The 24,168-nt window shown below is 47.9% G+C and overlaps 1 protein-coding gene across 4 annotated transcripts in view; it reads right to left on the reverse strand.

Annotated features, from left to right (window-relative positions):
* WDR49 (WD repeat domain 49) overlaps positions 1-24,168 on the reverse strand; it is a 204,440-nt gene that overhangs the window by 146,351 nt on the left and 33,921 nt on the right. For all 4 annotated transcript variants that reach the window (XM_073626146.1, XM_073626143.1, XM_073626145.1 and 1 more), the window contains one exon: positions 22,078-22,245. In XM_073626146.1, the coding sequence (XP_073482247.1) occupies positions 22,078-22,245 (168 nt within the window). The remainder of the gene's footprint in view (positions 1-22,077; positions 22,246-24,168) is intronic.

The raw sequence follows: 24,168 nt of genomic DNA on the forward strand, positions 1-24,168 counted from the left end.
GTGGAGGCTATGAGTACAAGTGAAGGGAGGAGGCTGTTTGTGTACAGGGGGGGGGCAGAGCTGTGTGTGTTTACAGATGTGTGTGTGGGGGGGGGGCTAGGGGAGCAGCTGAGTGTGTACAGGTGTGGGGGGGGCAGCTGTGTGTACAGGTGTGAGGGGGGGCAGCTGTGTGTACAGGTGTGAGGGGGGGCAGCTGAGTGTGTACAGGTGTGGGGGGACAGCTGAGTGTGTACAGGTGTGGGGGGGCAGCTGAGTGTGTACAGGTGTGGGGGGACAGCTGAGTGTGTACAGGTGTGATGGGGGGCAGCTGAGTGTGTACAGGTGTGGGGGGGGCAGCTGAGTGTGTACAGGTGTGGGGGGACAGCTGAGTGTGTACAGGTGTGGGGGGGGCAGCTGAGTGTGTACAGGTGTGGGGGGACAGCTGAGTGTGTACAGGTGTGATGGGGGGCAGCTGAGTGTGTACAGGTGTGATGGGGGGCAGCTGAGTGTGTACAGGTGTGGGGGGACAGCTGAGTGTGTACAGGTGTGGGGGGACAGCTGAGTGTGTACAGGTGTGATGGGGGGCAGCTGAGTGTGTACAGGTGTGGGGGGACAGCTGAGTGTGTACAGGTGTGATGGGGGGCAGCTGAGTGTGTACAGGTGTGGGGGGACAGCTGAGTGTGTACAGGTGTGGGGGGACAGCTGAGTGTGTACAGGTGTGGGGGGACAGCTGAGTGTGTACAGGTGTGGGGGGGCAGCTGAGTGTGTACAGGTGTGGGGGGACAGCTGAGTGTGTACAGGTGTGGGGGGACAGCTGAGTGTGTACAGGTGTGGGGGGGCAGCTGAGTGTGTACAGGTGTGGGGGGACAGCTGAGTGTGTACAGGTGTGGGGGGGCAGCTGAGTGTGTACAGGTGTGGGGGGACAGCTGAGTGTGTACAGGTGTGATGGGGGGCAGCTGAGTGTGTACAGGTGTGGGGGGGGCAGCTGAGTGTGTACAGGTGTGGGGGGACAGCTGAGTGTGTACAGGTGTGGGGGGGCAGCTGAGTGTGTACAGGTGTGGGGGGACAGCTGAGTGTGTACAGGTGTGATGGGGGGCAGCTGAGTGTGTACAGGTGTGGGGGGACAGCTGAGTGTGTACAGGTGTGATGGGGGGCAGCTGAGTGTGTACAGGTGTGGGGGGACAGCTGAGTGTGTACAGGTGTGGGGGGGGCAGCTGAGTGTGTACAGGTGTGGGGGGACAGCTGAGTGTGTACAGATGTGGGGGGGCAGCTGAGTGTGTACAGGTGTGGGGGGGCAGCTGAGTGTGTACAGGTGTGGGGGGACAGCTGAGTGTGTACAGGTGTGAGGGGGGGCAGCTGAGTGTGTACAGGTGTGGGGGGACAGCTGAGTGTGTACAGGTGTGAGGGGGCAGCTGTGTGTACAGGTGTGAGGGGGGGCAGCTGTGTGTGTACAGGTGTGATGGGGGGCAGCTGAGTGTGTACAGGTGTGAGGGGGGGACAGCTGTGTGTGTACAGGTGTGAGAGGGTCAGCTGAGTGTGTACAGGTGTGAGGGGGGACAGCTGTGTGTGTACAGGTGTGAGGGGGGGCAGTTGAGTGTGTACAGGTGTGAGGGGGGACAGCTGTGTGTGTACAGGTGTGAGGGGGGGCAGCTGAGTGTGTACAGGTGTGAGGGGGGCAGCTGTGTCTACAGGTGTGAGGGGGGGCAGCTGTGTGTGTACAGGTGTGATGGGGGGCAGCTGAGTGTGTACAGGTGTGAGGGGGGGCAGCTGTGTGTGTACATGTGTAAGGGGGGGCAGCTGAGTGTGTACAGGTGTGAGGGGGGCAGCTGTGTGTGTACAGGTGTGTGTGGGGGGGCAGCTGTGTGTGTACAGGTGTGAGGGGGGACAGCTGAGTGTGTACAGGTATGAGGGGGGACAGCTGAGTGTGTACAGGTGTGAGGGGGGGCAGCTTTGTGTGTACAGGTGTGAGGGGGCAGCTGAGTGTGTACAGGTGTGAGGGGGGGCAGCTGAGTGTGTACAGGTGTGAGGGGGGTCAGCTGAGTGTGTACAGGTGTGAGGGGGGTCAGCTGTGTGTGTACAGGTGTGAGGGGGGCAGCTGTGTGTGTACAGGTGTGTGGGGGGGGCAGCTGTGTGTGTACAGGTGTGAGGGGGGACAGCTGAGTGTGTACAGGTGTGGGGGGACAGCTGAGTGTGTACAGGTGTGGGGGGGCAGCTGAGTGTGTACAGGTGTGGGGGGACAGCTGAGTGTGTACAGGTGTGATGGGGGGCAGCTGAGTGTGTACAGGTGTGGGGGGGGCAGCTGAGTGTGTACAGGTGTGGGGGGACAGCTGAGTGTGTACAGGTGTGGGGGGGGCAGCTGAGTGTGTACAGGTGTGGGGGGACAGCTGAGTGTGTACAGGTGTGATGGGGGGCAGCTGAGTGTGTACAGGTGTGATGGGGGGCAGCTGAGTGTGTACAGGTGTGGGGGGACAGCTGAGTGTGTACAGGTGTGGGGGGACAGCTGAGTGTGTACAGGTGTGATGGGGGGCAGCTGAGTGTGTACAGGTGTGGGGGGACAGCTGAGTGTGTACAGGTGTGATGGGGGGCAGCTGAGTGTGTACAGGTGTGGGGGGACAGCTGAGTGGGTACAGGTGTGGGGGGACAGCTGAGTGTGTACAGGTGTGGGGGGGCAGCTGAGTGTGTACAGGTGTGGGGGGACAGCTGAGTGTGTACAGGTGTGATGGGGGGCAGCTGAGTGTGTACAGGTGTGGGGGGGGCAGCTGAGTGTGTACAGGTGTGGGGGGACAGCTGAGTGTGTACAGGTGTGGGGGGGGCAGCTGAGTGTGTACAGGTGTGGGGGGACAGCTGAGTGTGTACAGGTGTGATGGGGGGCAGCTGAGTGTGTACAGGTGTGGGGGGACAGCTGAGTGTGTACAGGTGTGATGGGGGGCAGCTGAGTGTGTACAGGTGTGGGGGGACAGCTGAGTGTGTACAGGTGTGGGGGGGGCAGCTGAGTGTGTACAGGTGTGGGGGGACAGCTGAGTGTGTACAGATGTGGGGGGGCAGCTGAGTGTGTACAGGTGTGGGGGGGCAGCTGAGTGTGTACAGGTGTGGGGGGACAGCTGAGTGTGTACAGGTGTGAGGGGGGGCAGCTGAGTGTGTACAGGTGTGGGGGGACAGCTGAGTGTGTACAGGTGTGAGGGGGCAGCTGTGTGTACAGGTGTGAGGGGGGGCAGCTGTGTGTGTACAGGTGTGATGGGGGGCAGCTGAGTGTGTACAGGTGTGAGGGGGGGACAGCTGTGTGTGTACAGGTGTGAGAGGGTCAGCTGAGTGTGTACAGGTGTGAGGGGGGACAGCTGTGTGTGTACAGGTGTGAGGGGGGGCAGTTGAGTGTGTACAGGTGTGAGGGGGGACAGCTGTGTGTGTACAGGTGTGAGGGGGGGCAGCTGAGTGTGTACAGGTGTGAGGGGGGCAGCTGTGTCTACAGGTGTGAGGGGGGGCAGCTGTGTGTGTACAGGTGTGATGGGGGGCAGCTGAGTGTGTACAGGTGTGAGGGGGGGCAGCTGTGTGTGTACATGTGTAAGGGGGGGCAGCTGAGTGTGTACAGGTGTGAGGGGGGCAGCTGTGTGTGTACAGGTGTGTGTGGGGGGGCAGCTGTGTGTGTACAGGTGTGAGGGGGGACAGCTGAGTGTGTACAGGTATGAGGGGGGACAGCTGAGTGTGTACAGGTGTGAGGGGGGGCAGCTTTGTGTGTACAGGTGTGAGGGGGCAGCTGAGTGTGTACAGGTGTGAGGGGGGGCAGCTGAGTGTGTACAGGTGTGAGGGGGGTCAGCTGTGTGTGTACAGGTGTGAGGGGGGCAGCTGTGTGTGTACAGGTGTGTGGGGGGGGCAGCTGTGTGTGTACAGGTGTGAGGGGGGACAGCTGAGTGTGTACAGGTGTGGGGGGACAGCTGAGTGTGTACAGGTGTGGGTGGGGGCAGCTGAGTGTGTACAGGTGTGGGGGGGCAGCTGAGTGTGTACAGGTGTGGGTGGGGGCAGCTGAGTGTGTACAGGTGTGGGGGGGTCAGCTGTGTGTGTACAGGTGTGAGGGGGGCAGCTGTGTGTGTACAGGTGTGTGGGGGGGGGAAGCTGTGTGTGTACAGGTGTGAGGGGGGACAGCTGAGTGTGTACAGGTGTGGGGGGACAGCTGAGTGTGTACAGGTGTGGGTGGGGGCAGCTGAGTGTGTACAGGTGTGGGTGGGGGCAGCTGAGTGTGTACAGGTGTGGGGGGGGCAGCTGAGTGTGTACAGGTGTGGGGGGGGCAGCTGAGTGTGTACAGGTGTGAGGGGGGGCAGCTGAGTGTGTACAGGTGTGGGTGGGGGCAGCTGAGTGTGTACAGGTGTGGGGGGGCAGCTGAGTGTGTACAGGTGTGGGGGGGCAGCTGAGTGTACAGGTGTGAGGGGGGGCAGCTGAGTGTGTACAGGTGTGGGGGGGCAGCTGAGTGTGTACAGGTGTGGGGGGACAGCTGAGTGTGTACAGGTGTGGGGGGGCAGCTGAGTGTGTACAGGTGTGGGTGGGGGCAGCTGAGTGTGTACAGGTGTGGGGGGGCAGCTGAGTGTGTACAGGTGTGAGGGGGGGCAGCTGAGTGTGTACAGGTGTGAGGGGGGGCAGCTGAGTGTGTACAGGTGTGAGGGGGGGCAGCTGAGTGTGTACAGGTGTGAGGGGGGGCAGCTGAGTGTGTACAGGTGTGAGGGGGGGCAGCTGAGTGTGTACAGGTGTGAGGGGGGACAGCTGAGCGTGTACAGGTGTGGGTGGGGGCAGCTGAGTGTGTACAGGTGTGGGGGGGCAGCTGAGTGTGTACAGGTGTGGGGGGACAGCTGAGTGTGTACAGGTGTGAGGTGGGACAGCTGAGTGTGTACAGGTGTGAGGGGGGGCAGCTGAGTGTGTACAGGTGTGGGTGGGGGCAGCTGAGTGTGTACAGGTGTGAGGTGGGACAGCTGAGTGTGTACAGGTGTGGGGGGACAGCTGAGTGTGTACAGGTGTGGGGGGACAGCTGAGTGTGTACAGGTGTGGGGGGACAGCTGAGTGTGTACAGGTGTGGGGGGACAGCTGAGTGTACAGGTGTGAGGGGGGACAGCTGAGTGTGTACAGGTGTGAGGTGGGACAGCTGAGTGTGTACAGGTGTGGGGGGACAGCTGAGTGTACAGGTGTGATGGGGGGACAGCTGAGTGTGTACAGGTGTGAGGTGGGACAGCTGAGTGTGTACAGGTGTGGGGGGAGCAGCTGAGTGTACAGGTGTGAGGGGGGACAGCTGAGTGTGTACAGGTATGAGGGGGGACAGCTGAGTGTGTACAGGTGTGAGGGGGGGCAGCTTTGTGTGTACAGGTGTGAGGGGGCAGCTGAGTGTGTACAGGTGTGAGGGGGGGCAGCTGAGTGTGTACAGGTGTGAGGGGGGTCAGCTGTGTGTGTACAGGTGTGAGGGGGGCAGCTGTGTGTGTACAGGTGTGTGGGGGGGGGCAGCTGTGTGTGTACAGGTGTGAGGGGGGACAGCTGAGTGTGTACAGGTGTGGGGGGACAGCTGAGTGTGTACAGGTGTGGGTGGGGGCAGCTGAGTGTGTACAGGTGTGGGGGGGCAGCTGAGTGTGTACAGGTGTGGGTGGGGGCAGCTGAGTGTGTACAGGTGTGGGGGGGGTCAGCTGTGTGTGTACAGGTGTGAGGGGGGCAGCTGTGTGTGTACAGGTGTGTGGGGGGGGGGAAGCTGTGTGTGTACAGGTGTGAGGGGGGACAGCTGAGTGTGTACAGGTGTGGGGGGACAGCTGAGTGTGTACAGGTGTGGGTGGGGGCAGCTGAGTGTGTACAGGTGTGGGTGGGGGCAGCTGAGTGTGTACAGGTGTGGGGGGGGCAGCTGAGTGTGTACAGGTGTGGGGGGGGCAGCTGAGTGTGTACAGGTGTGAGGGGGGGCAGCTGAGTGTGTACAGGTGTGAGGGGGGGCAGCTGAGTGTGTACAGGTGTGGGTGGGGGCAGCTGAGTGTGTACAGGTGTGGGTGGGGGCAGCTGAGTGTGTACAGGTGTGGGGGGGCAGCTGAGTGTGTACAGGTGTGGGGGGGGCAGCTGAGTGTACAGGTGTGAGGGGGGGCAGCTGAGTGTGTACAGGTGTGGGGGGGCAGCTGAGTGTGTACAGGTGTGGGGGGACAGCTGAGTGTGTACAGGTGTGGGTGGGGGCAGCTGAGTGTGTACAGGTGTGGGGGGGCAGCTGAGTGTGTACAGGTGTGGGTGGGGGCAGCTGAGTGTGTACAGGTGTGGGGGGGCAGCTGAGTGTGTACAGGTGTGGGGGGGCAGCTGAGTGTGTACAGGTGTGGGGGGGCAGCTGAGTGTACAGGTGTGAGGGGGGGCAGCTGAGTGTGTACAGGTGTGAGGGGGGGCAGCTGAGTGTGTACAGGTGTGAGGGGGGGCAGCTGAGTGTGTACAGGTGTGAGGGGGGACAGCTGAGCGTGTACAGGTGTGGGTGGGGGCAGCTGAGTGTGTACAGGTGTGGGGGGGCAGCTGAGTGTGTACAGGTGTGAGGGGGGACAGCTGAGCGTGTACAGGTGTGGGTGGGGGCAGCTGAGTGTGTACAGGTGTGGGGGGGGCAGCTGAGTGTGTACAGGTGAGGGGGGGCAGCTGAGTGTGTACAGGTGTGGGGGGACAGCTGAGTGTGTACAGGTGTGAGGTGGGACAGCTGAGTGTGTACAGGTGTGAGGGGGGGCAGCTGAGTGTGTACAGGTGTGGGTGGGGGCAGCTGAGTGTGTACAGGTGTGGGGGGACAGCTGAGTGTGTACAGGTGTGAGGTGGGACAGCTGAGTGTGTACAGGTGTGGGGGGACAGCTGAGTGTGTACAGGTGTGAGGTGGGACAGCTGAGTGTGTACAGGTGTGGGGGGACAGCTGAGTGTGTACAGGTGTGGGGGGACAGCTGAGTGTGTACAGGTGTGGGGGGACAGCTGAGTGTGTACAGGTGTGGGGGGACAGATGAGTGTGTACAGGTGTGGGGGGACAGCTGAGTGTGTACAGGTGTGGGGGGACAGATGAGTGTGTACAGGTGTGGGGGGACAGCTGAGTGTACAGGTGTGAGGGGGGACAGCTGAGTGTGTACAGGTGTGAGGTGGGACAGCTGAGTGTGTACAGGTGTGGGGGGACAGCTGAGTGTACAGGTGTGATGGGGGACAGCTGAGTGTGTACAGGTGTGAGGTGGGACAGCTGAGTGTGTACAGGTGTGGGGGGACAGCTGAGTGTACAGGTGTGATGGGGGGACAGCTGAGTGTGTACAGGTGTGAGGTGGGACAGCTGAGTGTGTACAGGTGTGAGGGGGGACAGCTGAGTGTGTACAGATGTGAGGGGGCTGAGCGCGTACAGGTATGAAGGGGGCTGAGTGCGTACAGACAATATCAGTGAGGAAGGGTGCCAGATTTGGTGGGGGGGGGGTGCCAGATATAGGATCCACACCGGGTACAAAATGCTCTAGGTACACCCCTGCCATATATAGATCTTTAGTTAGACCTCACTTAGAATACTATGTGCAGTTCTGCAGACCTCACTTACAATAAGATATTGATAAGATAGAATGAGTCCAGAAAAGAGCAAAAACACAGAGGAACCCTTAAAAAATAACTGTCTAGTCTCAGGGAACCCCTGCTAAAAATTGCTGTATCTACAACTCATGATACATTAGTGTGATGGTCAGTGGGAAGAATGCTCCTTAGACTTGTGGTCACTGGAAAGAATTACCCCCTTATAGATAGCTAAAAAGATGGTTTCAGTGGGAACTTATCAAAGAGGCAAAAATTGTTCATTGCTCAAGGAACCCCCAGGAACCTCTGGAGGAACCCTAGTTGAGAAACCCTGGAATAGTCAATGCTTGGAATAGACTTCTGGCAGAGATAGTGAGTCAATCAACAGTAAGTGGATTTAAACATACTAAGGACAAACGAAGATCGATGCTCAGACAAAAATAAAAAGTTAAAAAATAAATAAATGGGGTAGACTTGATGGACCACTTGGTCTTTTTTTCTGAAATCACTTTTCTATAAACTGTTCATCAATTTACATCTAATTTTAAAATAAAAAAGAACATATTTTAATAACATAATGTTTGACTTTCATTACATCACAGATCACAAATGTAATTACAGGAAAATGTGAGAGATATCAGTATATTTTTCCAGCTCTCTGCTGTGTTTCTGACTTCTGTCATCCACCTTTATTTCTAACTTTGCTACATATGTGGTCATTAGTCTTATCAAGTGCCTTTCTGCATAATGCTTTTACCAAAATCGTACCTAAACTGTGCTGTGGTGTATGTATATAGCTGAATAGAAATGTCAAGCACACCTACATGCTAATCATAATAGTTACATCTAAGCTAAAAGGCACATCACAGAGTTGCCTGGGGTAGAACGTATATGATGTGTTAGAAATAAGATGTTGTTGCTATGGCAACAATCTAAGAACTGTGTCATAGCTCATACAATTTGTTCTTCTAACAAATTTCATTAAGTTATTGTAGACTTCATACATCTAGAAGACAGTTCTCAGTAAAGTCTACTCTGAGTATTTTGTGTAAAGAGGAATCCAGGTGGTGGCATCAATAAAGAAGGATGTAAGGTGACGCCATTTTTAAATATTCAGAATTTTCCCACAATGCAACCTGTCTTACAACAAAAGAAGAGTCAGAAAAAAGTTATGTCTCTGACTCCTGGATGCTAACTTTGAAACTCTTCGAAACTCTTTGAAGCTCCCTTAAAAGGTAACCCCCTACCAAGAGCAGACAATAGTCTTGTAGTCTTACCTACACTACCCTAGTGCTCTGTTCAGCAGCCAGGAGCATGGGGGAAAGGGAAGGGGGCACAGGACTTTCTCCTTTACTTTCAGGTGACAGCACTTGTGTTAAATGATTAACTGCTTAGCCACTCAGTGTCATCACATAGAGAAGGCAAGAGAGTCCTCCTCATAGTGTAAGCTGCAAGTTGTGACTAAGACCCCTTTCACACTGGGGCAGTTTTCAGGCGCTTTAGCGCTGGAAATAGCCTCTGCTAAGTGGCTGAAAACTGCCTCCCATTCAATTGTGACTTTTCACACTGGGGCAGTACGCTTGCGAGACGTTCCGAAAAATCCTGCAAGCAGCATCTTTGGGGCAGTTTGAGAGCATTGTATTTAGCCCTCCCAAAACGCCCTGCCCATTGAAACTAATGGGCAGTGTTTCGGAAGCGCCGCAACACAGGAGTTTTTAACCCCTTCTTTGGGGTTAAAAGTGTCCTGCTAGCGGCTGAAAAGCGCCGCTAAAACGAGCAGTGCTTTGGCACTAATATGGCCATGGTCCCAGTGTGAAAGGGGTCTAAGAGCTTACACAGCTCATCTTTGTCCCCATTTATGAAAGGGTTAAAATAAGGTAAGTATGTGCAGCTCTAGACCCCTTGCACACTGGGGCCGCAGGCATGTTAGTGCTAAAGCGCCGCTCACATTAGAGTCACTTTAGCGCTGTTTAAGCTGTGCTTTTCGGCCACTAGCGGGGCGATTTTAACCCCACAGAAGGGGTTAAAAACTCCCGTGTAGCGGCGCCAAAGATGCTGATTGCAGGACTTTTCAGAATGTCCTGCAAGCGCAAAGCCCCAGTGTGAAAAGTCACAGTTGAATGAATGGGAGGCGGTTTTCTGGCGCTTAGCAGAGGCTGTTTCCAGTGCTAAAGTGCCTGAAAACCACCCCAGTGTGAAAGGGGTGTTAGGGTTGGCATTAAAATGAATCCTTGTTTTCCCTTCATAGACAAATGCAGGTTCACTTTAAATTCTATCTCAAAATTTGGCATTTTCTGTCATGCTATTTGACATCTTAGCTTACATGCAGCAATTATCTATATCTAGTAGCTCAACCATTTCTGTGTTTGTGTTTGAGAAATCATCACATATAAGCACAATAATTCAAATTATTCTGTGTGTTTTTTCTGACAGTGGCATGTGGCCATCATAAATAGTGAATTACCTTTTTTTTCAATAATATTGAGGGTATGTTGTTTAGCGAATTTATATACTATTGGAATTCTCCTTTAAAGGATAAGTTCACCTTTCGTAACATATTCAGGGTGTAACATGTAACATATTACTGTTGCAGCAGTTCCAACCCCCAGATCCCCCTTTGTGACAGTGATCTTCTCCCCACACTCGCTGCCACAATTTAAAAGAGAACGCGGCTGTCTGGGGCTCAGCCCACCTGGCAGCATCATTTATTCACAGAGTTATGTGAATGTGAGAACTACAAATACTGACACCCTTTGCAGCTGTCAGCTTTCAGTTCTCAATGAACTACCATGACGAAGTTGAGCATTCTAGATAGTTCATTGATGTTTCCTGTCAATGTGTAACTGCCTGCTCATACAAGGTATGAGCAGGCAGTCTGCAGGAGTCCTGCATTGCACCTGCAATCTGCTGCTCGCAGATGCAATGCTTTGCAGGCTTCTAGTAAAAAAAAAAATAAATGCACATTTTTTTACATGGAAAAAGATGTGATCTCTGTCACCTTTCTCTGATCTCTGTCACTAGAGGGCAGAGGAGTGTGGACAGAGAGTGTGAAGGGGAGATCCTGAGAGAGCGAGAGCATGAGCGTGGTGTGGGAGCAGACTGCCATGTCTGTGCTGCGAGACTGGGGCCATGACCGCCCCCGTCAGGTGACTGAGAGAGGCAGCAGGAGAGGTGGCAGGCGTGGGCTGTGGACTGGGACAGGGACACCCAATGTGACCAGGAAAAGAGGCAGGTGCAAAACCGGCACGGCCGGGTAGGGTGACAGGCAGACTGGAGGAGGCAGCAGGTAAGTGTGTGCCTCAGACTGGAAGACCGAGTGTGACAAACAGACAAGAGAGGCGGCAGGAGCAGAGAAGTGACTGCTCTGGGAGAGCTAAGCAGGAGGAGCGGAGCGTCCGCATATCAAGCAAAAAAGGCAGGCTAAATGTGGGTAGAGAGGATGCTGTCTGAGGAGTGAGTACTGTGAGTGTCGTCAGTGACTGGTGAGTATTGCGAGTAACTGGTGAGTATTGTGAGTACTGGGAGTATCGTGAGTAACTGGTGAGTATTGGGAGTAACTGGTGAGTACTGGGAGTATATTGAGTAACTGGTGAGTATTGTGAGTAAATGGGAGTATTGGGAGTAACTAGCGAGTATTGTAAAAAAAATGAAGATAGAAAGTAGGACTTTGTGTGAGGCGTGTTGGTGAATGGGTCCACATGACAAGAATTGTTGAGAGGGAATATCTGAGGTAGATCCTATATTGAGTGATGATACCCACAACATATATTACAGGAAAAATGATGTATACTTTAATACAAACAAATGAAAAACAAAATACAATATAAAAAGAGTACATTTGAGCTACAATGAGACATGTTAGCATACGTCAGTTTACAGACATAATTGGAATAGTAATTGTACATATACATGTCACAATAAGATGGTATAGTATATAATACAGTGGATAAGAGTATGCATCAATAGATGTTAACTCTACGCGTTTCTTGGCTTGGAACCAATCGTCAGGAGTCTGATGCAGTATAGCTACATTGAAAAAATGACTATGTGTCAATAAAAATGTGGAAAAATGGACACCAAAAATTGCAAATATGTTTTGATATACTCACAAAAAATGCATGGGTAGATGATATCCCATACATTGTGGTGCAATGTTGGCCCGGGTACATTGACTCTCCCCCGGGGTTGAGGCAGAGAGCACGCTCCGTAAGACCGTCGGCCCCGACCGATAAAATGGCCGGAGCACCTGCAAGGGCCACCAAGAGGGAAGGTGATGAGGCCCAGGGAGTGGGAAACACACTGGGAATGAAAAAAGATTATATGAGTGTAAGTGGCATGAGTGAGAGATAAGTAGTGAAAGTGGAAAGAAGGACAAGGAATGGAACCCAAAGTGTGCATAGATGTGGAAATGTGAGTAACCCAAGACCAAGGGGAGGGGTGTGTGAGGCAGAAAGTGAATGTGCAAAATGGGAAGCCACTGCAGGTGTCAGTGGAGGATTGTGAAGGTATGCAGGGGGAATTACCTGTAGTGAGACTGCCGGGCCAGATGACGTGCCCCCAAGGAGACATGATGAGCGCTTGAGGTGCCCGGCCAGTGACGGCCGTTTTAAAGCCGAGGGCTAGGGGCGTGCTCACGCCAACGTCATGAGCAGGCGTGATGACGTGGGGGGGGCGGGCAGCCAGAAACATCGTACGGCCAACCTCCCAACCCCGCAACATCAAAGCCATAGATGGTGATTCACCAAAGGAGCTCCGCCTCTGGCAGCCGGAGGCGGGACCTGGGAGTCATGACGCCGATGCGTCGAGGCCAGGGCCCGCCCCCGTCAAGGGTAGGACGGGTGGCGGGTCGTGGGCTGGACGCAGCGCAACCCCGGGAGAGGACCAGATAGGTCCCGGCACCAACTGCATCAAGGGGTAGTGAAAACATAATATGCATGAGCGAGGAGAATAAAAATGTAAATATTATGAGAAAAGAAAAGAAAAAAAAAAAAAATAAATAATAATAAAGTGGAAAGAAAAAATGAAGTAAACAAAATGAGCAAGCCTTATAAAAGGCGAGTAGTCTCCCCTTTGTGGGCGGAGAAAATAACATAAGGGCCACAAAATCTTGCAATGAAGAAAATCATTGAGCAAGAGAGTGTGGAGATAATTAGCTATAGCTCTGAATAATTGTAGGGTATGACTAAGGGGAAAACCGAAATAAAAGGGTAAGAATAGGGAACAAATAGGAAGAAGGTATATAAAGATGAGAACATAAATAAAAACGCACACAAAAAAGCAACAAACAAACAAACAAAACACAGAAAGCAACTTTAGCCCTGAATTGAATCAGTTTATATTGTCTGACTAAAGGAAGAAAAACAAAAAACAAAAAGAAAAAACAAAAAACAAAAAAGAAGAAGAACAACTTTAGCCCTGAATTGAATCAGTAATTACCTGACTAAAGGGGGAACAATAGCAACATAGATTTTTAGCCCTGAATTGAATCAGTATTATTTTAGCTAAAAAAGGATATGCTGGCGGTATCGATAATAGTGTTAATGTAACTCTAGCACTGAAATAAATCAGTAGGCGAGAGGGGGACCATCGGTCTCTATAATAAGAAAGATACCAAGGAGAAGAGGAAGACGACAAAAACAAAACAATAATAAGGGATGAGTAATGAAAGGGAGTAGAGGGTGAGTAGAATGGGAATTGGGTGAGTATGGCAAGAGAAATAAATAGGGTTGTGAGGATTGAACTAAACAGGTGGATTATCAGGTCACAGAGAACGGGTGTCTACCACCCTGGTAATTATGTGTTAAAATTGGAGTTGTGACCTGTCCACTTATTTTTGTATATATGCACCAACATGCCTCCATCCCATAGTGTGCAGAAAAAATGAAGATAGAAAGTAGGACTTTGTGTGAGGCGTGTTGGTGAATGGGTCCACATGACAAGAATTGTTGAGAGGGAATATCTGAGGTAGATCCTATATTGAGTGATGATACCCACAACATATATTACAGGAAAAATGATGTATACTTTAATACAAACAAATGAAAAACAAAATACAATATAAAAAGAGTACATTTGAGCTACAATGAGACATGTTAGCATACGTCAGTTTACAGACATAATTGGAATAGTAATTGTACATATACATGTCACAATAAGATGGTATAGTATATAATACAGTGGATAAGAGTATGCATCAATAGATGTTAACTCTACGCGTTTCTTGGCTTGGAACCAATCGTCAGGAGTCTGATGCAGTATAGCTACATTGAAAAAATGACTATGTGTCAATAAAAATGTGGAAAAATGGACACCAAAAATTGCAAATATGTTTTGATATACTCACAAAAAATGCATGGGTAGATGATATCCCATACATTGTGGTGCAATGTTGGCCCGGGTACATTGACTCTCCCCCGGGGTTGAGGCAGAGAGCACGCTCCGTAAGACCGTCGGCCCCGACCGATAAAATGGCCGGAGCACCTGCAAGGGCCACCAAGAGGGAAGGTGATGAGGCCCAGGGAGTGGGAAACACACTGGGAATGAAAAAAGATTATATGAGTGTAAGTGGCATGAGTGAGAGATAAGTAGTGAAAGTGGAAAGAAGGACAAGGAATGGAACCCAAAGTGTGCATAGATGTGGAAATGTGAGTAACCCAAGACCAAGGGGAGGGGTGTGTGAGGCAGAAAGTGAATGTGCAAAATGGGAAGCCACTGCAGGTGTCAGTGGAGGATTGTGAAGGTATGCAGGGGGAATTACCTGTAGTGAGACTGCCGGGCCAGATGACGTGCCCCCAAGGAGACATGATGAGCGCTTGAGGTGCCCGGCCAGTGACGGCCGTTTTAAAGCCGAGGGCTAGGGGCGTGCTCACGCCAACGTCATGAGCAGGCGTGATGACGTGGGGGGGGCGGGCAGCCAGAAACATCGTACGGCCAACCTCCCAACCCCGCAACGTCAAAGCCATAGATGGTGATTCACCAAAGGAGCTCCGCCTCTGGCAGCCGGAGGCGGGACCTGGGAGTCATGACGCCGATGCGTCGAGGCCAGGGCCCGCCCCGTCAAGGGTAGGACGGGTGGCGGGTCGTGGGCTGGACGCAGCGCAACCCCGGGAGAGGACCAGATAGGTCCCGGCACCAACTGCATCAAGGGGTAGTGAAAACATAATATGCATGAGCGAGGAGAATAAAAATGTAAATATTATGAGAAAAGAAAAGAAAAAAAAAAAAAATAAATAATAATAAAGTGGAAAGAAAAAATGAAGTAAACAAAATGAGCAAGCCTTATAAAAGGCGAGTAGTCTCCCCTTTGTGGGCGGAGAAAATAACATAAGGGCCACAAAATCTTGCAATGAAGAAAATCATTGAGCAAGAGAGTGTGGAGATAATTAGCTATAGCTCTGAATAATTGTAGGGTATGACTAAGGGGAAAACCGAAATAAAAGGGTAAGAATAGGGAACAAATAGGAAGAAGGTATATAAAGATGAGAACATAAATAAAAACGCACACAAAAAAGCAACAAACAAACAAACAAAACACAGAAAGCAACTTTAGCCCTGAATTGAATCAGTTTATATTGTCTGACTAAAGGAAGAAAAACAAAAAACAAAAAGAAAAAACAAAAAACAAAAAAGAAGAAGAACAACTTTAGCCCTGAATTGAATCAGTAATTACCTGACTAAAGGGGGAACAATAGCAACATAGATTTTTAGCCCTGAATTGAATCAGTATTATTTTAGCTAAAAAAGGATATGCTGGCGGTATCGATAATAGTGTTAATGTAACTCTAGCACTGAAATAAATCAGTAGGCGAGAGGGGGACCATCGGTCTCTATAACAAGAAAGATACCAAGGAGAAGAGGAAGACGACAAAAACAAAACAATAATAAGGGATGAGTAATGAAAGGGAGTAGAGGGTGAGTAGAATGGGAATTGGGTGAGTATGGCAAGAGAAATAAATAGGGTTGTGAGGATTGAACTAAACAGGTGGATTATCAGGTCACAGAGAACGGGTGTCTACCACCCTGGTAATTATGTGTTAAAATTGGAGTTGTGACCTGTCCACTTATTTTTGTATATATGCACCAACATGCCTCCATCCCATAGTGTGCAGAAAAAATGAAGATAGAAAGTAGGACTTTGTGTGAGGCGTGTTGGTGAATGGGTCCACATGACAAGAATTGTTGAGAGGGAATATCTGAGGTAGATCCTATATTGAGTGATGATACCCACAACATATATTACAGGAAAAATGATGTATACTTTAATACAAACAAATGAAAAACAAAATACAATATAAAAAGAGTACATTTGAGCTACAATGAGACATGTTAGCATACGTCAGTTTACAGACATAATTGGAATAGTAATTGTACATATACATGTCACAATAAGATGGTATAGTATATATCGGTCGGGGCCGACGGTCTTACGGAGCGTGCTCTCTGCCTCAACCCCGGGGGAGAGTCAATGTACCCGGGCCAACATTGCACCACAATGTATGGGATATCATCTACCCATGCATTTTTTGTGAGTATATCAAAACATATTTGCAATTTTTGGTGTCCATTTTTCCACATTTTTATTGACACATAGTCATTTTTTCAATGTAGCTATACTGCATCAGACTCCTGACGATTGGTTCCAAGCCAAGAAACGCGTAGAGTTAACATCTATTGATGCATACTCTTATCCACTGTATTATATACTATACCTTGACTCTCCCCCGGGGTTGAGGCAGAGAGCACGCTCCGTAAGACCGTCGGCCCCGACCGATATATACTATACCATCTTATTGTGACATGTATATGTACAATTACTATTCCAATTATGTCTGTAAACTGACGTATGCTAACATGTCTCATTGTAGCTCAAATGTACTCTTTTTATATTGTATTTTGTTTTTCATTTGTTTGTATTAAAGTATACATCATTTTTCCTGTAATATATGTTGTGGGTATCATCACTCAATATAGGATCTACCTCAGATATTCCCTCTCAACAATTCTTGTCATGTGGACCCATTCACCAACACGCCTCACACAAAGTCCTACTTTCTATCTTCATTTTTTCTGCACACTATGGGATGGAGGCATGTTGGTGCATATATACAAAAATAAGTGGACAGGTCACAACTCCAATTTTAACACATAATTACCAGGGTGGCAGACACCCGTTCTCTGTGACCTGATAATCCACCTGTTTAGTTCAATCCTCACAACCCTATTTATTTCTCTTGCCATACTCACCCAATTCCCATTCTACTCACCCTCTACTCCCTTTCATTACTCATCCCTTATTATTGTTTTGTTTTTGTCGTCTTCCTCTTCTCCTTGGTATCTTTCTTGTTATAGAGACCGATGGTCCCCCTCTCGCCTACTGATTTATTTCAGTGCTAGAGTTACATTAACACTATTATCGATACCGCCAGCATATCCTTTTTTAGCTAAAATAATACTGATTCAATTCAGGGCTAAAAATCTATGTTGCTATTGTTCCCCCTTTAGTCAGGTAATTACTGATTCAATTCAGGGCTAAAGTTGTTCTTCTTCTTTTTTGTTTTTTGTTTTTTCTTTTTGTTTTTTGTTTTTCTTCCTTTAGTCAGACAATATAAACTGATTCAATTCAGGGCTAAAGTTGCTTTCTGTGTTTTGTTTGTTTGTTTGTTGCTTTTTTGTGTGCGTTTTTATTTATGTTCTCATCTTTATATACCTTCTTCCTATTTGTTCCCTATTCTTACCCTTTTATTTCGGTTTTCCCCTTAGTCATACCCTACAATTATTCAGAGCTATAGCTAATTATCTCCACACTCTCTTGCTCAATGATTTTCTTCATTGCAAGATTTTGTGGCCCTTATGTTATTTTCTCCGCCCACAAAGGGGAGACTACTCGCCTTTTATAAGGCTTGCTCATTTTGTTTACTTCATTTTTTCTTTCCACTTTATTATTATTATTTTTTTTTTTTTTTCTTTTCTTTTCTCATAATATTTACATTTTTATTCTCCTCGCTCATGCATATTATGTTTTCACTACCCCTTGATGCAGTTGGTGCCGGGACCTATCTGGTCCTCTCCCGGGGTTGCGCTGCGTCCAGCCCACGACCCGCCACCCGTCCTACCCTTGACGGGGGCGGGCCCTGGCCTCGACGCATCGGCGTCATGACTCCCAGGTCCCGCCTCCGGCTGCCAGAGGCGGAGCTCCTTTGGTGAATCACCATCTATGGCTTTGACGTTGCGGGGTTGGGAGGTTGGCCGTACGATGTTTCTGGCTGCCCGCCCCCCCCACGTCATCACGCCTGCTCATGACGTTGGCGTGAGCACGCCCCTAGCCCTCGGCTTTAAAACGGCCGTCACTGGCCGGGCACCTCAAGCGCTCATCATGTCTCCTTGGGGGCACGTCATCTGGCCCGGCAGTCTCACTACAGGTAATTCCCCCTGCATACCTTCACAATCCTCCACTGACACCTGCAGTGGCTTCCCATTTTGCACATTCACTTTCTGCCTCACACACCCCTCCCCTTGGTCTTGGGTTACTCACATTTCCACATCTATGCACACTTTGGGTTCCATTCCTTGTCCTTCTTTCCACTTTCACTACTTATCTCTCACTCATGCCACTTACACTCATATAATCTTTTTTCATTCCCAGTGTGTTTCCCACTCCCTGGGCCTCATCACCTTCCCTCTTGGTGGCCCTTGCAGGTGCTCCGGCCATTTTATCGGTCGGGGCCGACGGTCTTACGGAGCGTGCTCTCTGCCTCAACCCCGGGGGAGAGTCAATGTACCCGGGCCAACATTGCACCACAATGTATGGGATATCATCTACCCATGCATTTTTTGTGAGTATATCAAAACATATTTGCAATTTTTGGTGTCCATTTTTCCACATTTTTATTGACACATAGTCATTTTTTCAATGTAGCTATACTGCATCAGACTCCTGACGATTGGTTCCAAGCCAAGAAACGCGTAGAGTTAACATCTATTGATGCATACTCTTATCCACTGTATTATATACTATACCATCTTATTGTGACATGTATATGTACAATTACTATTCCAATTATGTCTGTAAACTGACGTATGCTAACATGTCTCATTGTAGCTCAAATGTACTCTTTTTATATTGTATTTTGTTTTTCATTTGTTTGTATTAAAGTATACATCATTTTTCCTGTAATATATGTTGTGGGTATCATCACTCAATATAGGATCTACCTCAGATATTCCCTCTCAACAATTCTTGTCATGTGGACCCATTCACCAACACGCCTCACACAAAGTCCTACTTTCTATCTTCATTTTTTCTGCACACTATGGGATGGAGGCATGTTGGTGCATATATACAAAAATAAGTGGACAGGTCACAACTCCAATTTTAGCGAGTATTGTAAGTAACTGGTAAGTATCGTGAGTAACTGGTGAGTATCGTGAGTAACTGGTGAGTATTGGGAGTAACTGGTGAGTATTGGGAGTATCTGGTGAGTATTGTGAGTACTGGGAGTATTGTAACTGGTGAATATTGTGAGTAACTGGCGAGTGTTGTGACTACTGGGAGTATTGTGAGTAACTGGGGAGTATTGTGAGCACTGTGAGTATTGTGGGTAACTGGTGAGTAATGTGAGCATTGTGAGTAACTGATGAGTACTGTGAGTAACTGGTGAGTAATATGAGTAACTGGTGAGTACTGTGAGTAACTGGTGAGTATGGTGAATAGTGTGAGGTCTGGTGAGTTGTGAGAAATTGGTGAGGATCTGTGAGTAACTGAGTACTGTGAGGTTAACTGGGCAGAAGGAACCGTGCATTCATCTAAGGCTTGCCATTTCCTAAATGTCTTGCAGGACAATTTCATGGGTCAGATGGTGAATGCACCAACAAGAAACAATGCGTTACTAGACCTACTAATTACTAACAATACATTGTGGATCACAAATGTAGAAATACAGGGCAATTTAGGAAACAGCGATCACAGGTCAATTCGTTTCAGTATAAATCACCTGAAGGGTTCGGTATGGATTTTTTCGGGGTACCCCTACACCATTTTTTTTAATTTGGCGCAGGGTTCCCCTTAATTTCCATACCAGACCTGAAGGGCCTGGTATGGATTTTGGGGGGGACCCCAATGCAATTTTTTTTTTGTGGTTCGGGGTTCCCCTTAATATTCATACCAGACCCAAAGGGCCTGGTAATGGACTTGGGGGGGGGGGGACGCATGCTGTTTTTTTCAATGAGTTTATCTATATTGCCGAGACCCGACAATTCATTACAGCAGCAATCAGTTTTGAATGACAATTTTTCCTTTAGAAATGTCATTTTGCTGTTTTAATCTACTAAACACGGGAAAAATGCACCACTTTACAGGGATACTATAGACACCCCCCCGGCATGATATTTAAAGGAATATTTCATTTTTACTGTTTCACTTAACTACTTTCGGACCGCCCACCATCGTTATACATTGGTACTTTGAAGGAGGATATCGTTGTTATGGCAGCAGCTAGCTGCCATAACCCCGGTATCCTCGTCTTCAGCGGGCAGTCCGTTTTAGGATAAAAGTGGTCTCAGCAGTGGATTCGCCGCAAGATCACTTTTATCAGAGGCGGGAGAGGCCCCCCTCCCGCCGCGATCCGGTGCCCTCCACCGCTTACCAGAGCCGTCGGCAACGGCGGAGGCGATCATGTCTGTCCCCTGCCTGGGTATGGAGATGAGTGAGGGGAAGATGGCCCCCACCCGTCTCCATATCACTGCAGGGCGGAAGTGACGTCAAAACGTCACTTCCGCCCATAGCTCTTAAAGGGCCATTTTTTTTTCATATTTTTAAATGACAACATTTTTTTTTTTAATTGCATTTTAATATAAGTATGAGATCTGAGGTCTTTTTGACCCCAGATCTCATATTGAAGGGGTCCTGCCATGCTTTTTTCTATTACAAGGGATGTCCTTGTAATAGGAATAAAAGGACTTTTTTAAAAAAAAAGGTAAAATAAATAAGAAAAAAAAAATTTAAACTCGCCCGTCCCGACGAGCTTGCGTGCAGAAGCGAACGCATACGTGACTAGCGCCCGCATATGGAAACGGTGTTCCAACCAAACATGTGAGGTATTGCCGCGATCGTTAGAGCGAGAGCAATAATTCTAGCCCTAGACCTTCTCTGTGACTTAAAACATGCAACCTGTAGAATTTTTTAAACATCACCTATGGAGATTTTTAAAGGGTAAATGTTTGTCGCCATTCCACGAGCGGGTGCAATTTTGAAGCGTGACATGTTGGGTATCAATTTACTCGGCGTAACATTATCTTTCACAATATAAAAAAAAAATGGGCTAACTTTACTGTTGTCTTATTTTTTAATTAAAAAAAGTGTATTTTTTTCCAAAAAAAGTGCGCTTGTAAGACCTCTGCGCAAATACGGTGTGACAGAAAGTATTGCAACAACCGTCATTTTATTCTCTAGGGTGTTAGAAAAAAAATGTATAATGTTTGGGGGTTCTAAGTAATTTTCTAGCAAAAAAAACTGTTTTTAACTTGTAAACAACAAATCTCAGAAAGAGGCTCGGTCCTTAAAGCGGAGCTCCACCGAAATGTTTTTTTTTAAAAAGTCAGCAGCTACAAATACTGCAGCTGCTGACTTTTAAAACATGGACACTTACCTGTCCAGGGGCCCGCGATGTCGGCACCCGAGGCCGAACCGTCTCTCGGTCCTCGGGTGCTGCCGCCTCCATCTTCGGGAAGGGAATCAGGAAGTGAAGCCGTGCGGCTTCACTTCCCGGTTCCCTACTGCGCATACGCGAGTCGCGCAGCGCAATACGGCTGGTCCCTGCTGTCTCTGGGACCCGTGTGTTTCCCAGCAGACAGCGGGGGGGGATGACAGGATGTGGCGTAAATAACCGCAGATTCTGCGGCTATCTACGCCGGAAGTGGGTACAGATACCTGTAATATACAGGTATCTGCACCCCCCTCCCCCCTGAAAGGTGCCAACTGTGACACCGGAGGGGGGGAGGAATCCGATGAGTGGAAGTTCCACTTTTGGGTGGAACTCCACTTTAAGTGGTTAACGCATTAAAAAAATCACTGCTCCTGAAAAAACTGACTTATTTTAAAACAAATTTGCATTGATACACGTCCCCTGGGGCAGTACCCGGGTCCCCAAACACTTTTTATGACAATAACTTGCATATAAGCCTTTAAAATTAGCACTTTTGGCTTTTCATGTTAGTGTCCCTTAGACTTTAACGGTGTTCCGCGGCCTTCGAATTTGCCGCGAACACCGCATAATGTTCGTTGTTCGCCGAACAGCCATACAACCAAAGTTCGGCCGAACTTATGGTTTGCCCGAACCGTTCGCACATCCCTATTGGTCTATAACTATGATGAGTTGCCCCATTGGCCAATAGTAATGTGCAGAAGGTAGAAAAAGGCAGACAAGCTTTACCTGCAGTAGTTTCTTAGGTTTTACTGTCCAATTTTAAATCAGGCAAAGTATCAGGCAATACTAGCTCTTTAGTAGAAACAAAAAAATAAGACTGACACATACTGTATTATTATCTGACATAGACAAGTAACCTCAGACACAGCAAGACTTTCACTGCCCCGATACATACCAATTATATTTAATCCTGAATCATAGTCAAAGCCATTAATTCCTTTCGTAATGTTCAGCGATGTTGTCCTCAGATGGGTTTTGCCTTTCTCTCTCCAGGCCAGAATCACTGTGTTATTGTCACTTGTACTACACGACAGAAATGCCTCCAAATGAGAGCTGTAACTAACTGCGGGTGAACACAGAAATATCCTCATTAGTTTTGCGCAAGATGCTATTTGAAGTTACATCTGCAGCCACGAAAAATGTCAAGCAAATCCGAAAATGATCTTTATTACCATGACAGATTGAAAATGTTACAAGAGTACTACAGTTCTATTAAGGTCAATTAAGAAGCTGTCATATTTTTAATCAAACCTTTTCTACTGAAGCAAAACATTTCTTGAAACTACCTGTGAAAATGGGCAGCCGCGTTGTGTGACTTCATTACACCATAATGCACAGAACATGCTTTTTCTAAATGTACTGGAAATAGGAATATCAATCAAAGGGTTTTAGGTCAAACTAGACAGGAGATTGCAGGTATGCTTCTTTGTGCAATTAGATTACAATATTTCTGCAATGTTAACAGGGAAGTATTGTCATCTTCTGAGCAGAAAAATGTTGCCTGAAGTATCTGAAGCAAAACCAAAGCATATCTTTAGCAGTAACCTTCCAACTGCTAAATGTGATGTGATATTATTCAGGAGAAAGGATTAAATACTGTTACATTAACACGGCTGAAAGAATTGCAGTGTTCGCTCAGATTTTCATTTAAATGTGCCGTCCTGTTGGAAAAGTTCAGCCCAGCAGTAGACAGCTGGAGTTACTTTGTCTGCTTATTACATAAGGTATACATCATCCTTAGTCACTCAGCAGATGATAGGATTTATAATTTATCACATACAATTGTTCTCTATTTTGTACCTAAATGCCAATTACCTTTTTTAGAACTGCTATCAATCACGTTTACACATTTGTAAGAGTTTGTTTCTTTTTAATTAGAGTAGGACTAAAGACAAAACTTTTTTTCCCCTTTTTGATACAGTAAGGGAGGATTACAAACTGTCATTTTTTTTTTTTGCCATTGAGGGGACTTCCCTTCACTTCCTATTGCAAAAACAGGAAGTGAGAGGAAATCCCATCAAAGTAAAGCTGGCTTCACACTATACAATTTTATTTCCTTTAGATTTACCAAAACCATATAACATAAGGTCAAACATAAACACTTTAAAATTGTATGCAATTAGGCAGGCCCTTGCACTACATAGCTGAAGGTAAATCTAAAGGAAATTGAACAAAACTTGTATAATGGCGTATCCAGCTTGTCACCAGAACTAGGGTTCCATTTGAGGATTTCTCATCTTGTACTGATCTGGTGACAACCCAACATTTGGGATTTTCTTTCACTCTCAATGATAACGGTAAACAGGACAACAGGTGATCAGACAGCAATAACAAGGTTTATCATTAAAAAAAATAGCTTTTAGTAATACTTTATTTAAATGCAAGTACAAAGTGCCAATGTATTCTTGGCAACTGATATCTAGGGTAAACATACATGTCATGCAGGCAGCTACCTTTAAATTATCCTATCATAAACTTAAGATATTCAATCTCTTCTCAAATGTTGTAATCTGTGGTTGTTAAGATGATAAAATTCTATGTACTACAATTTATTATGACTATTTTTCTGTAAATCTACAGATTTGTTATTTTCTCCATTCTCCTGAAGAAGTGGGTTATATCCTGCAAAATGTGTTAGGGAAATAGGATCCCTATGACAATTTTGATGCACATATGGCAATCCATTGCCTTACTAGGTCTTCAGTTATAAAAGTCGATGCTGTTTATGCTGTTTAAGATGTTTTAATAAATTGTACATTGTAATAATTTTTAATAACAAGTGTGTAGTCCTTAGGCACCTAAAAAGTCAATTTCAGTTGGAACTTTCGATAGCTCTTATGTAATCAGGATGTGGTGCCCCAATACATAACCTGTCACAATGACATACAACTATTTTGCATTTTTGGGCAAATGTGAAGTCTTTCAAGTCCGAAGTGTCATTCAGGCAGCTACTTTTAAATTGTCCTATCATAAGCTGAGGAAACTC

The sequence above is a fragment of the Aquarana catesbeiana genome, linkage group LG04 (genome assembly GCF_042186555.1).
Source record: "Aquarana catesbeiana isolate 2022-GZ linkage group LG04, ASM4218655v1, whole genome shotgun sequence".
Lineage (NCBI taxonomy): Eukaryota > Metazoa > Chordata > Amphibia > Anura > Ranidae > Aquarana > Aquarana catesbeiana.